This window comes from Siniperca chuatsi, linkage group LG16 (genome assembly GCF_020085105.1).
Source record: "Siniperca chuatsi isolate FFG_IHB_CAS linkage group LG16, ASM2008510v1, whole genome shotgun sequence".
In the NCBI taxonomy this organism is placed as follows: Eukaryota; Metazoa; Chordata; class Actinopteri; order Centrarchiformes; family Sinipercidae; genus Siniperca; species Siniperca chuatsi.
The window spans coordinates 27,888,594-27,901,365 of NC_058057.1; the positions used below are offsets into that span (position 1 = coordinate 27,888,594).

The 12,772-nt window shown below is 38.7% G+C and overlaps 1 protein-coding gene and 1 non-coding gene across 2 annotated transcripts; both read right to left on the reverse strand.

The window, feature by feature from the left end:
* Positions 1-4,729: 4,729 nt before the first annotated feature.
* LOC122862665 (ribonucleoside-diphosphate reductase subunit M2-like) lies at positions 4,730-9,977 on the reverse strand. The gene is made up of 10 exons (XM_044168207.1): positions 9,759-9,977; positions 9,440-9,508; positions 8,614-8,760; positions 8,378-8,494; positions 8,028-8,161; positions 7,784-7,878; positions 7,546-7,679; positions 7,350-7,454; positions 7,129-7,242; positions 4,730-5,265 (listed from the first exon to the last, which is right to left on the reverse strand). Exons 1-10 carry the CDS (start codon positions 9,846-9,848, stop codon positions 5,116-5,118), a joined length of 1,155 nt encoding a protein of 384 aa, XP_044024142.1. The 5' UTR covers positions 9,849-9,977; the 3' UTR covers positions 4,730-5,115.
* On the reverse strand, positions 5,490-5,628 carry LOC122863728. The gene has a single exon (XR_006375077.1). It is a non-coding gene; the product is annotated as a small nucleolar RNA SNORD94 (small nucleolar RNA).
* Positions 9,978-12,772: the final 2,795 nt, after the last annotated feature.

Genomic DNA, 12,772 nt, shown 5'->3' on the forward strand with positions numbered 1-12,772 from the left:
ATACATACATTTATACATACACACATACATACATTTATACATACACACATACATTTATACATGCATAGATACATTTATACATACATACTTTTATACATACATACACACATACATTTATACATGCATACATACTTTTATACATAAACATTTTTACACACACATACATACATTTATAAAAAAAATACATTTATGCATACATACATACATACATTTATACATACATACACACATACATACATACATTTATACATACATACATACACACACATACATTTAAAAAAATACATACATACATACACACATACTTACACACATTTATATATACATACACATATACATATATACATACATACATACATTTATACATACACACACACATACATATATTTAAAAAAAATACATACATACATACACACGCATACTTACACACATTTATACATACATACACATATACATACATACATTTATACATACACACATACATACATACATACACACATACATTTATAAAAACATACATATACATACATACACACATACATTTATACATGCATACATACTTTTATACATACATACATTTTTACACACACATACATACATTTACAAAAAAATAAATTTATAAATACATACTTTAATTCATGCATACACATATACATTTATACATACATACATACATACACACATACATTTATACACACATAAATTTATACATACATACACGCATTTATACATACATATATTTATACATACATACATACATGTATACATACATACATACACACATACATTTATACACACATACATTTATACATACACACATACATTTATACATACATACTTTTATACATACATACACACATACATTTATAAAACATACTTATATACATACACACATGCATACATACATTTATACATACATACACACATACATTTATACATGCATACATACTTTTATACATACATTTATACGTGCATATATACATTTTTACACAGACACATACATACATTTATAAAAAAATAAATTTATGCATACATACATACATTTATACATACACACATACATTTATACACACACACATACATACATTTATAAAAACATACATTTATACATACATACTTTTACACATACACATACATTTATATGTGCATACATACATTTATACATACATAATTTTATATTTACATACATTTTTACACTCATACATACATTTATACATACTTTTATACATACGCACATACATACATACATAATACATACACACACATACTTACACACATTTATACATACATACATATATACATTTATACATGAATACATACATTTATACATACATACTTTTATACATACACACATACATACATACATACATTTATACATACACACATACATACATACATTTATACATACATACTTTTATACATACATACATACTTTTATACATACATTTATACGTGCATATATACATTTTTACACACACATACATTTATAAAAAAATTAATTTATAAATACATACTTTAATTCATGCATACACATATACATTTATACATACATACATACACACATACATACATTTATACATACACACAAACACATTTATACACACACATACATACATACATTTATAAAAACATACATAACATTTAAACATGCATACATTTATACATACATACATACACATACATACATACACACATATACATTTAAAAAAAATACATACATACATTCATACATACGCATACTTACACACATTTATACATACATACACATATACATATATACATACATACATACATTTATACATGCATACATACATACTTTTATACATACATACACACATACATTTATACATGCATACATACTTTTATACATAAACATTTTTACACACACATACATACATTTATAAAAAAAATACATTTATGCATACATACATACATACATTTATACATACATACACACATACATACATACATTTATACATACATACATACACACACATACATTTAAAAAAATACATACATACATACACACACATACTTACACACATTTATACATACATACACATATACATATATACATACATACATACATTTATACATACATACATTTATACATACACACACACATACATATATTTAAAAAAAATACATACATACATACATACACACGCATACTTACACACATTTATACATACATACACATATACATACATACATTTATACATACACACATACATACATACATACACACATACATTTATAAAAACATACATATACATACATACACACATACATTTATACATGCATACATACTTTTATACATACATACATTTTTACACACACATACATACATTTACAAAAAAATACATTTATAAATACATACTTTAATTCATGCATACACATATACATTTATACATACATACACACATACATTTATACACACATAAATTTATACATACATACACGCATTTATACATACATATATTTATACATACATACATACATGTATACATACATACATACACACATACATTTATACACACATACATTTATACATACACACATACATTTATACACACATACATTTATACATACATACTTTTATACATACATACACACATACATTTATAAAACATACTTATATACATACACACATGCATACATACATTTATACATACATACACACATACATTTATACATGCATACATACTTTTATACATACATTTATACGTGCATATATACATTTTTACACAGACACATACATACATTTATAAAAAAATAAATTTATGCATACATACATACATTTATACATACACACATACATTTATACACACACACATACATACATTTATAAAAACATACATTTATACATACATACTTTTACACATACACATACATTTATACGTGCATACATACATTTATACATACATAATTTTATATTTACATACATTTTTACACTCATACTTACATTTATACATACTTTTATACATACGCACATACATACATACATAATACATACACACACATACTTACACACATTTATACATACATACATATATACATTTATACATGAATACATACATTTATACATACATACTTTTATACATACACACATACATACATACATACATTTATACATACACACATACATTTATACATGCATACATACTTTTATACATACATTTTTACACACACACATACATACATTTATACATACATACATACATTTATACATACATTTATACATACACACATACATACATACATTTATACATACATACTTTTATACATACATACATACTTTTATACATACATTTATACGTGCATATATACATTTTTACACACACATACATTTATAAAAAAATTAATTTATAAATACATACTTTAATTCATGCATACACATATACATTTATACATACATACATACATACATACACACATACATACATTTATACATACACACAAACATTTATACACACACACATACATACATTTATAAAAACATACATTTAAACATACATACATACACACACATACATACATTTATAAAAACATACATAACACATTTAAACATGCATACATTTATACATACATACACACATACAGAAATGTATACATACATACATTTTTACACATACATACATACATACATACACACATATACATTTAAAAAAAATACATACATACATACATACATACAAACACACGCATACTTACACACATTTATACATACATACACATATACATATATACATACATACATACATTTATACATGCATACATACATACTTTTATACATACACACATACATACATACATTTTTACACATACATACACACATACATACATTTAAAAAAAATACATACTTACACACGCATACTTACACACATTTATACATATATACATTTATACACACACACATACATTTATAAAAACATACATTTATACATACACACATTTATACATACATAATTTTATATATACATACATTTTGACACACATACATACATTTATAAAAAAATAAATTTATACATACATACACGTACATTTTTACAAGCATACTTATATACATACACACATACATACATTTATACACACACACATATATACACATCCATACATTTAAAAAAAATACATACATACACACATATATGCATTTATACACACATACACACAAATTTATACACATACATTTAAAAAAAACATACACATACATTTATACACACATACATTCACACACACATACATACATACACACACACATACAAGTAAAAAAATGACACCATTTTATGGTTCCAGCTCCTTAAAAGTGCACCTTCTGGTTTTATTTATATTTTTATATTATATTAAACCTAATTTCTTTGGGTTTTGTTCTAATTTGAAGCCATCACCTTCCTTCCTGCGATTAATTTAATAATTGTATCACCAAAATAACCTAACAAGCTTTATTAATGACTCATTTGTTTAACGTGAAAATTGCTGTTAATCACTGAAATTGTCACACAGGTGTATGAAAATCAGTCGGAACATTAACCTACAGATATTTCACCAGCGAGACGCCGACACACACTGAATAAACTTCCATAACCGTCTCCCAGAATATAGAAATTATGAAATATAAAATCCCAGAAACTATTAAATAAAGGTTATACCAGAACTATGTAAATACATTTTGATTCTGTGCTTTCGGGGGAGGAACAAAGACAACACAGGAAAGAAACTATAAACCAGGTTTCTGTTTATATAGCTTTAATAAAAAGGACAACAAAAAAAAGTTCATTTCTAAAAATGTACACATGCCACGCTGATCTAAGCACTAATATATAAATCTGGAGTTTACAGTTTATTACAAAACGCAGATAAAACAAGTTTATTTACAAAAAACGAGCTGCACCATAAAACTGTTCTGTACAAACGGTCCATCTGTTCATGTAATGAAGGTTTCAGGGGACTGAAGCCAATCCCAGCATGCACTGGGCGAGAGGTAGAGTCTATCGCAGGAACGCAATTACATCAGGTCGACTCTGAGAGTCACAAATGTTTCTCCTGTTTTTAACTTGACATCAGCTGCAGCGCCGAGTCCGAGCACCGAGTCCCGAGTCCGAGCGAGGGTCGGCCTCAGAAGTCTGCGTCCAGCCTGAAGGTGTTGTCTGTGGCGCCGGACATCACGCCCATCCTCTGGTACTCGCCCACGCGCTTCTCAAAGAAGTTGGTCTTCCCTCCAGAGAGATGTTCTCCATGAAGTCGGGGGTTCTCCACCCGGTAGATCTGCGGAGAGATCAGAGGTCAGTTCGTTCTTCTGCGACGCCACCAAGACACGCTGAAAAGCAACATTTGAATATCCGACCGAAGCTTTTGGTTTGACATTTTGTTATTATCGCCGCGAGACGCGCCGGCGCCAGCGCCAGTTCAGACTCTGAGGCTAAGCTTAGCACGCGCCGAGCTAACGGGCGCTAACGGACTACAACGCGGGTCGTTTCGAGTTCGAGCGGTCTGTTCAGACAGGCGTCCGTCTCGTGCTGCTGCCCGTCTGTCAGCGAACCACTCGTCCTCCAATCAGAGCGTCTGCAGCAGCACTCAGCCCCCATCATCGGCTGAGGTCCGTACCCCTGCGCCTCTCATCATCACAGACCCGATCCTCTACAGACCCGACCCTGATCCTCAAACACGTCACGTGATGCGACACAAGGAGCCGCCAAGTTAAACTGAAGCTTTCAGCGTCTCGTCTGCACGAGGAACAATAAACCTGAAGACTTCTGCGGCTGAATTTGAGATTTAAAAGACTAGACTGGTTCTCATCTTATCTGTCCAACAGGAAACTCTGTGTCAGCATTAATAACTTGATGTCATCCTTTTCCCATATCAAGTACGGTGTGCCTCAAGGTTCAATTCTGGGACCAATACTGTTCTCCTTATACATGCTTCCCTTGGGTGATGTCATCCGCAGACATGGTATTTCTTTTCATTGTTATGCAGACGACACACAGTTGTACCTCCCTGTCGAGCCCACTGACCTCAGTATGCTGAGTTCTCTGCAGGACTGCCTGTCTGACATAAAACACTGGATGTCGATACATTTTCTTCAGTTCAACTCAAATAAAACTGAAATCCTTGTTATTGGGCCCCAACACATCACTAAACAAATACTGCCATCCACTGGTAACCTGTCGCAACATATCAAGCCTGTTGCAAGAAATCTTGGTGTCCTGTTTTATAGCAACTTATGTTTCGAGCAACATATCACTCAGCTTGTCCAATCAGGTTTTTATCACCTCAGAAACATTGCAAAAAAACGATCTATTTTAAATCTTAGTGATGCAGAAACTGTTGTACGTGCTTTTATCTCCTCACGCCTCGATTACTGTAACAGCCTGTTCACTCGTCTTAATCTAAAAACTCTGACAGACTGCAGACTGTACAGGACTCAGCTGCTCGGCTGTAAACCAGGACCGAGAGGTGCGACCACATCACACCTGGTTCAGCCTCTTTACATCGGCTCCCTGTTGGTCCCTGTTATTTACTTTTAAGGCTCTTCATGGCTCCAGACTGTATTTTAGACCTTGTAATCCCTTATGAACCTTCAGGTAGTCTGAGATCTTCGGGCAGGGGTCTCCTGTCTGTTCCTGAGTCCAGGATGGAAACTAAGGGGGACAGAGCTTTGGCCATCAGGGCCCCGAGGCTCTGGAACAACCTGCCCGAAGACATCAGGCTGTCTGAGTCAGAGTCTTCGTTTAAGTCTCGTCTCAAAACACATTTTTATCTGAAAGCAGATCCTGATTTTACCTGAACTGTTTATTTTATTGCTTTTGTGTATTTTATTTCATGATTCACTGTGGTGTTTTATTTCTCTCTCTGTGAAGCACTTTGTTTTGATAAGTGCTGTATAAATAAAGTTTTATTTCTTATTTATGTAAAAGACTTTCTCTGATCCTGCGACAGGATTTTTAAAGTGCTGAATGTTTGGGACAGAAACTAAACTCATCATCATCATCAGGTGGCCAACCCTGCAGCTGTTAGAACAATAAGAGACCTGGATCAGTTTCAGTCTGCCCTCCTTGTGGACTGCTCGTCACTAGAGAACGCCACCTTCCCGTCCTACTGGGGGCGGCGGTTTTGCTGTGGTGCGGTTACCTTTGTGAAGCCGAGCTCCAGCATCAGTCTGTCCGCTACGAACTCGATGTAGCGCTTCATCAGCTCGCAGTTCATCCCGATGAGCTTCACCGGCAGAGCCTCCGTCAGGAACTCCTGGACACAAACACAACGACGCAGCGTTAAAACCGGAGAAACCGGCGACCGAGCGAAGCAGAGAAACCAGAACGCGTTCCGGACCTGCGTCCGTCCGTCTGACCCACCTGCTCGATCTCCACGGCGTTCTTGATGATGCTGGTGACGGTTTCTGTCGACGGCTTGTTCACCAGGTGTTTGAACATCAGACAGGCGAAGTCACAGTGCAGACCCTGAACACACACACACACACACCTGTCAGATACATATTGATCTGCATATTGATCTTACTGCCGCTGCGATCGGCGATCGGCGGCGCGTCACCTCGTCTCTGCTGATGAGCTCGTTGGAGAAGGTCAGGCCGGGCATCAGGCCTCTCTTCTTCAGCCAGAAGATCGCGGCGAAGGATCCGGAGAAGAAGATCCCCTCCACGGCGGCGAAGGCCACCACGCGCTCTCCTGGGGGGACCACAGAGTCAGCATCAATACCATCGATACCAGACACAAGATCGATATCAAAGCCGATCGGCCGGGAGCGCCAACGCCACGGGGAGCAGGTTTACCGTAGCTGGCGTCCTTGTTGCCGATCCAGTCCATCGCCCAGTCGGCCTTCTTCTTCACACACGGCAGAGTCTCGATGGCGTTGAAGAGGTATTCTCTGCGGGTCATTGAACACAGCGTCACACACCGGGACAGACCAGTAACAGAGCGGGACAGACCCAGTAACAGACCTGGACAGACCCAGTAACAGACCAGTACAGAGCGGGACAGACCCAGTAACAGACCAGTAACAGAGCGGCGCCTCACCTCTCCGCGGGCTCCTTGATGTATGTGTTGATGAGGAGGCTGTACATCTCGGAGTGGATGTTCTCCATGGCGATCTGGAAACCATAGAAACACCTCGCCTCCGTCACCTGCACTTCCTGTGTGAAGCGCTCCACCTGGAGAACAAGGAGAGGAAACACGGCGACGTTTACGGCCACGGCATCAAGTCACCGAGAGCAACGATCAATCAGAAGGACCTTCTGATAATCGATCAGCAAGTAAAGACAAACGTCTGCGTCTCTTCATCTCACGCGACAGGAAGTTGACAAAATAAAATCACTTTGTGTCGTTTCAGACGATTCATCGAGAAAACGAGCAGCGGCTCGACTTACCAGGTTCTCGTTGACGATGCCGTCGCTGGCGGCGAAGAACGCCAACACGTGCGAGATGAAGAACCTCTCCTCGTCCTTCAGAGACTCCCAGTGCTGCAGGTCCTTGGACAGATCCACCTGGACACACAAGCCGTTAAACTCAGAGCACATTTCAGACTTCAGCGTTTCTAACGGAGCGGCTCAGAGCGCCGCGAGCCGACATCTGGATCAGAGCCGGGACTCGAGTCCACGCGTACCTCCTCCGCGGTCCAGAAGGAGGCCTCGGCCTTCTTGTACATCTGCCAGATGTCGTGGTACTGGATGGGGAAGACGACGAAGCGACGGGGGTTTTCCTTCAGCAGCGGCTCCTCCTCCTCGCCGCCGCTCTTCTTCACGGCTTTGGGCTGAAAAACACAAGACTGTCAAACACACACACACACACACACACACACACACCTGTCCGTCTGTACGGGCTGATGCTGCAGAGCGTGGGCTCCGAAACTGTGAGGGGCCACTTTCCACCATCATGTGACATTTTATAACTCTAAGACTGATCAGTCAGAAATCAATCTGCAGATTAATCAATAATAATAATAATAATAATAATAATAATAATTAGCTGCAGAGCCTCCAGCCTGCTGTGCTGCAGTCAGCTGAGAAGCGTCACAGTGAGCAACACGCATCGTGCTGTATTACAGAGACCAGACAGGTGGAAACAGGCAGCGCTACAGTCTGCAGCCTCTTCCGGCTCCAACCGGAACCGCACTTCCTGCTCTCTGAGTCCACTAGAGTCCGGCTGCAGCCGGGGAGAAATAAAGAGGAAATCCTCCAGAGTTCGTGGACATTTGGACAGTAAACAAAGCGGGAAACTGTCCCGCTGTCCGCGTGAACACGAGCTGCAGCCGGAGCGGGACATCAGCAGCTGACTGTCCGTGTTGGCGCCAGAAGCGACATTTTAGGCGCCAGCTGAGCGCAACAAGCAGCGCAGCCCGGCACCGGCACCGGGTCCCTTAATGTGGCCGCACAGAGCCTGCCGGACCGGCACCGGGTCCCGGAGGGCTCCGCGCATCCGGACTCACTCACCGCAGGGCCGTCGAAGATTTTGCGCGCCGTTTTAGACGCCAGGATGCGGGTCGCGTTCCGGCTCGGTGGCTGAAAGACAAAAGACAAAAGACAAGACCTCCTCAGTGATCAAAAACCTCGTTTCTGTCCCGGATCGATACGTTTCGATCGATCCCATCAACCGTGTGCGACACAGATCGAATATCAATCGGGGCCGAGCTGCTGAGGAAATGGCTGCCCTGAGCTTTAACTTAAAAACACTCAGATCGCAGCTTAAAATGGAGACTTTAACGTTTGAACGGAACATGAAACATCAGTTTCCAGGTATTTCGGGCCTCACCGTGTTCTCTTTGTCCAGCGACATGTCGGCGATCTGACCGCTGAGGGCGTTTTCATTCTTGACGGAAAGAGGAGAGCGAGCAGAAAGCATTTTGATTTCCTGGCGTTCAGATAAATAAAAGAGAAGTTAAGAAGTTAAAAGTGCGTGTAAACAGAGACCGAGAGGCTCTAAGCTAGCAGCGGACACAGACGGAGAGACTGAAGCGGCTTCTGCTGTCCGCTCGCCTTTTATTGAAATCTTGGCGCTAGAACGCAGCCGGCCAATAGAAACGCAGCTCGCGATGGCTCTTTAAACTGATGCTGCGACGGAGCCAATCAGGGGGAGAGCCGCGCTCACGTGCCGCCCGCCAGCTGCGGGAAATTCAAACGCCTTTGTTTGAGCAGAGTTACAAAACTGCCCGAAACCGGTGTTACAAAACCACTAAAAGCGAGCGTTTACGCAACATTTCTGATTCGGACGAAAAAACACACATTTGTTTCACATTAAAACCCGTTAAACTGTTTAAAACAGTGCCACAAAGTTAAACGTTATGTTGAAATCACAAAAACAGACTTCCGTACTGAGATATTAGCTCGTAAAGGAGCTCAATGGGAGTTAAATGTGCATTTAAGTGACTCCGGATGGGTTAAAGTGGCATGTAAACACAAGTGGTCTACCGTTAACTCGGTTCTACACATCCTGCTTATAGAATAAACTGTTTCTAGTTTTCATTCCTGCTTTGTTTCCCGCCGCCGCGCTTTTTGTTGTTTACTGTGATTTAAAGGCGTTGTCACTTAAGGCACTTTAGCGCCAAAAAATAACTTTCCACACCACGTACTGTTATAACTCTACATTTGCAGGTTTCATGTGTATTTTCAGATATGAGAGCTTGAACTGACAGAAAAGGTTTAGCTTAAAAACTGCCAGCAGCGTCAGACAACGAGGAAACAAAACCCGGTTTGTTTGGCGCCACTTCGACATTATAAACGCACATTTAAAGGCTGAATTATTTTATGGATTCTTGAACTTGTTGTACCTTTCATTGGTAAAGTTTCAGTCTCTGCAGCACAAATATATTAGCAAATATTCGCCTAATTTTCCCTCTCAACGGGCGGAAGCGACTGACAGCTGTTTCCGGTCAGCGCGCCTTCTGATTGGCTGCTGGGGAAGCCACCGAGCCGGCCTGTAAACGCAGGTCTGCCGTCAGAGTCGCCCCCTGGCGGCTGGAGGGCGTTTGTCTGCAGCTGCAGTGGACCTTTTCTGTCTGATGCAACAGATAAAATAAATAAAATAAATAAAAAATACAGGTATAGAAAAGCAGATGTTAATAAATAGACCCTGAATGTGGGGAGTAGTGAAGCCCACATATACACAAGTTTATAAGAATCTTCTCTTTGTTGTTTTTTTATGATGTCTGCGGTTCAAAACAAACGAAACATTTTTTTTTTAAATCTCAGCAAAATATAATATTCAATTAAATTTATAGAAGAAAAAAAAAAACCTTCATTTGAAATTTCCATGAATGAAATGCAACAAAGCCTTAAAGACTGTGAAGAGAGGCTGTGAAGTGTCATTGTGTGAAACCTTTTTGTTTGTTTGTTTCCCTTTTTCTTTTCCGCTGTGTTTAACCTTTGACCTCTGGTTCACATATTTCTATTGTTCTCACGCAGCATGCGCGTATTTCTTCATGTTACAGCCAAGAAAACGTGCTGCTGCGTTTGAATCAAACTGTTTCACCAAATAAACACATTTAAGATGATCTTACGGTGCACAGATATATAATCCCTGTAACACATGAAGGGACAGTTTTTGCAAAGAATGTTTTTTTTTTTCTTGTATTGAACTGGAAACTCTTTACGCATCAATCGATGCCAAACTGAATATTTTAATCTTTAACTCCTTAAAAATGGCATCACAGCGGTTTATGTCTGTAAACACACCTCAATATAATACTTTCTAATAACCTTCATGAAGCTTCATACGCTGAAAATTTACTCACAATTTTGAGGTTTTTGTACTTTAGTGTATTTCCATTTTCTGCATTTATTTGCTAACTTTTAATCACTTTTCAGATTCGGATTATTAACACAAAATATAATCAACTAGTAAATGATGATGTATTATTATTATAGATGAAGCGACCCAGCAGTATTAATGCATCAATAATTATATATAATCTATATATTATTCTGAAATGGGCCGTTCTGCATGATGAGTACTTTTCCTTTTGGTAGCAGCCAGATCAACAGCTGCTGCTGTATCAATAACTATATATTGTTTTATTTTATTTCACGTCTAATATAAATGTAATTATTATGTTTAGCGTTCTGTGTGTAGCATTTTACAAACAAAGTAAAATGAATAAATAACCTTCTTCTTCTCCCCCTTGTGTATCGATGTAATGTTGTTTTCTAATAGAAGTGGCGCTGCAGTACCGCCTCCCGCCACGCGGTGTCGCTGTCACCCCGCCGCTCCGCCTCCACCAGAGTCCCGTTGTTATTTATTCATTTTCTTTGGCTCCGGCTGAATGTCGGTCAGTAAGGCAAGTGGGCGGGTACCTCATCAGCCAATGAGGCGCCCCTCTGGCACGGCGTCGTCCTCTCCCATTGGTCACACCCCCTGAGCGCCGGCTCCTGATTGGATGATCGCTGTTACCGGGTGGTGTGGGGTGAGGGCCGCGGCTCCGGTTGTGTAACGGCTCCGCTGTCGTCGAGCAGAAACTTCGCACGCGGGACAGTGTTTGTTTATATAAAGCGGTTTCTGACCGACTTTCAAAATGGAGCCGACTTTTAGGGAGGTTTTCATTTGAAGGTCATAATCCTTTACTTAAAGGCACAGCTCACCCAAAATATTAAATATTATGACACGTTTCCTCTCACCTGTAGACAAACAGCTCTACAGGTGAAACAGGAAACAGTAAAACTACAGAGCAGAAATACTCTGTTACAGTCAAAGTTTTACTAAAGTACAAAAGTATCAGCATCAAAATATACTTTAAGTACAAAAAGTACTCATTATTTCATAACAACATATAT

Coding starts and splice junctions, on each gene's coding strand:
- LOC122862665 (XM_044168207.1), bottom strand. CDS start 9,848: ATGCTTTCTGCTCGCTCTCCTCTTTCCGTCAAGAATGAAAACGCCCTC. Junction 9,509..9,758: donor CGCTGGACAAAGAGAACACG/GTGAGGCCCGAA, acceptor TTTGTCTTTCAG/CCACCGAGCCGGAACGCGAC. Junction 7,879..8,027: donor ATCAAGGAGCCCGCGGAGAG/GTGAGGCGCCGC, acceptor AATGACCCGCAG/AGAATACCTCTTCAACGCCA.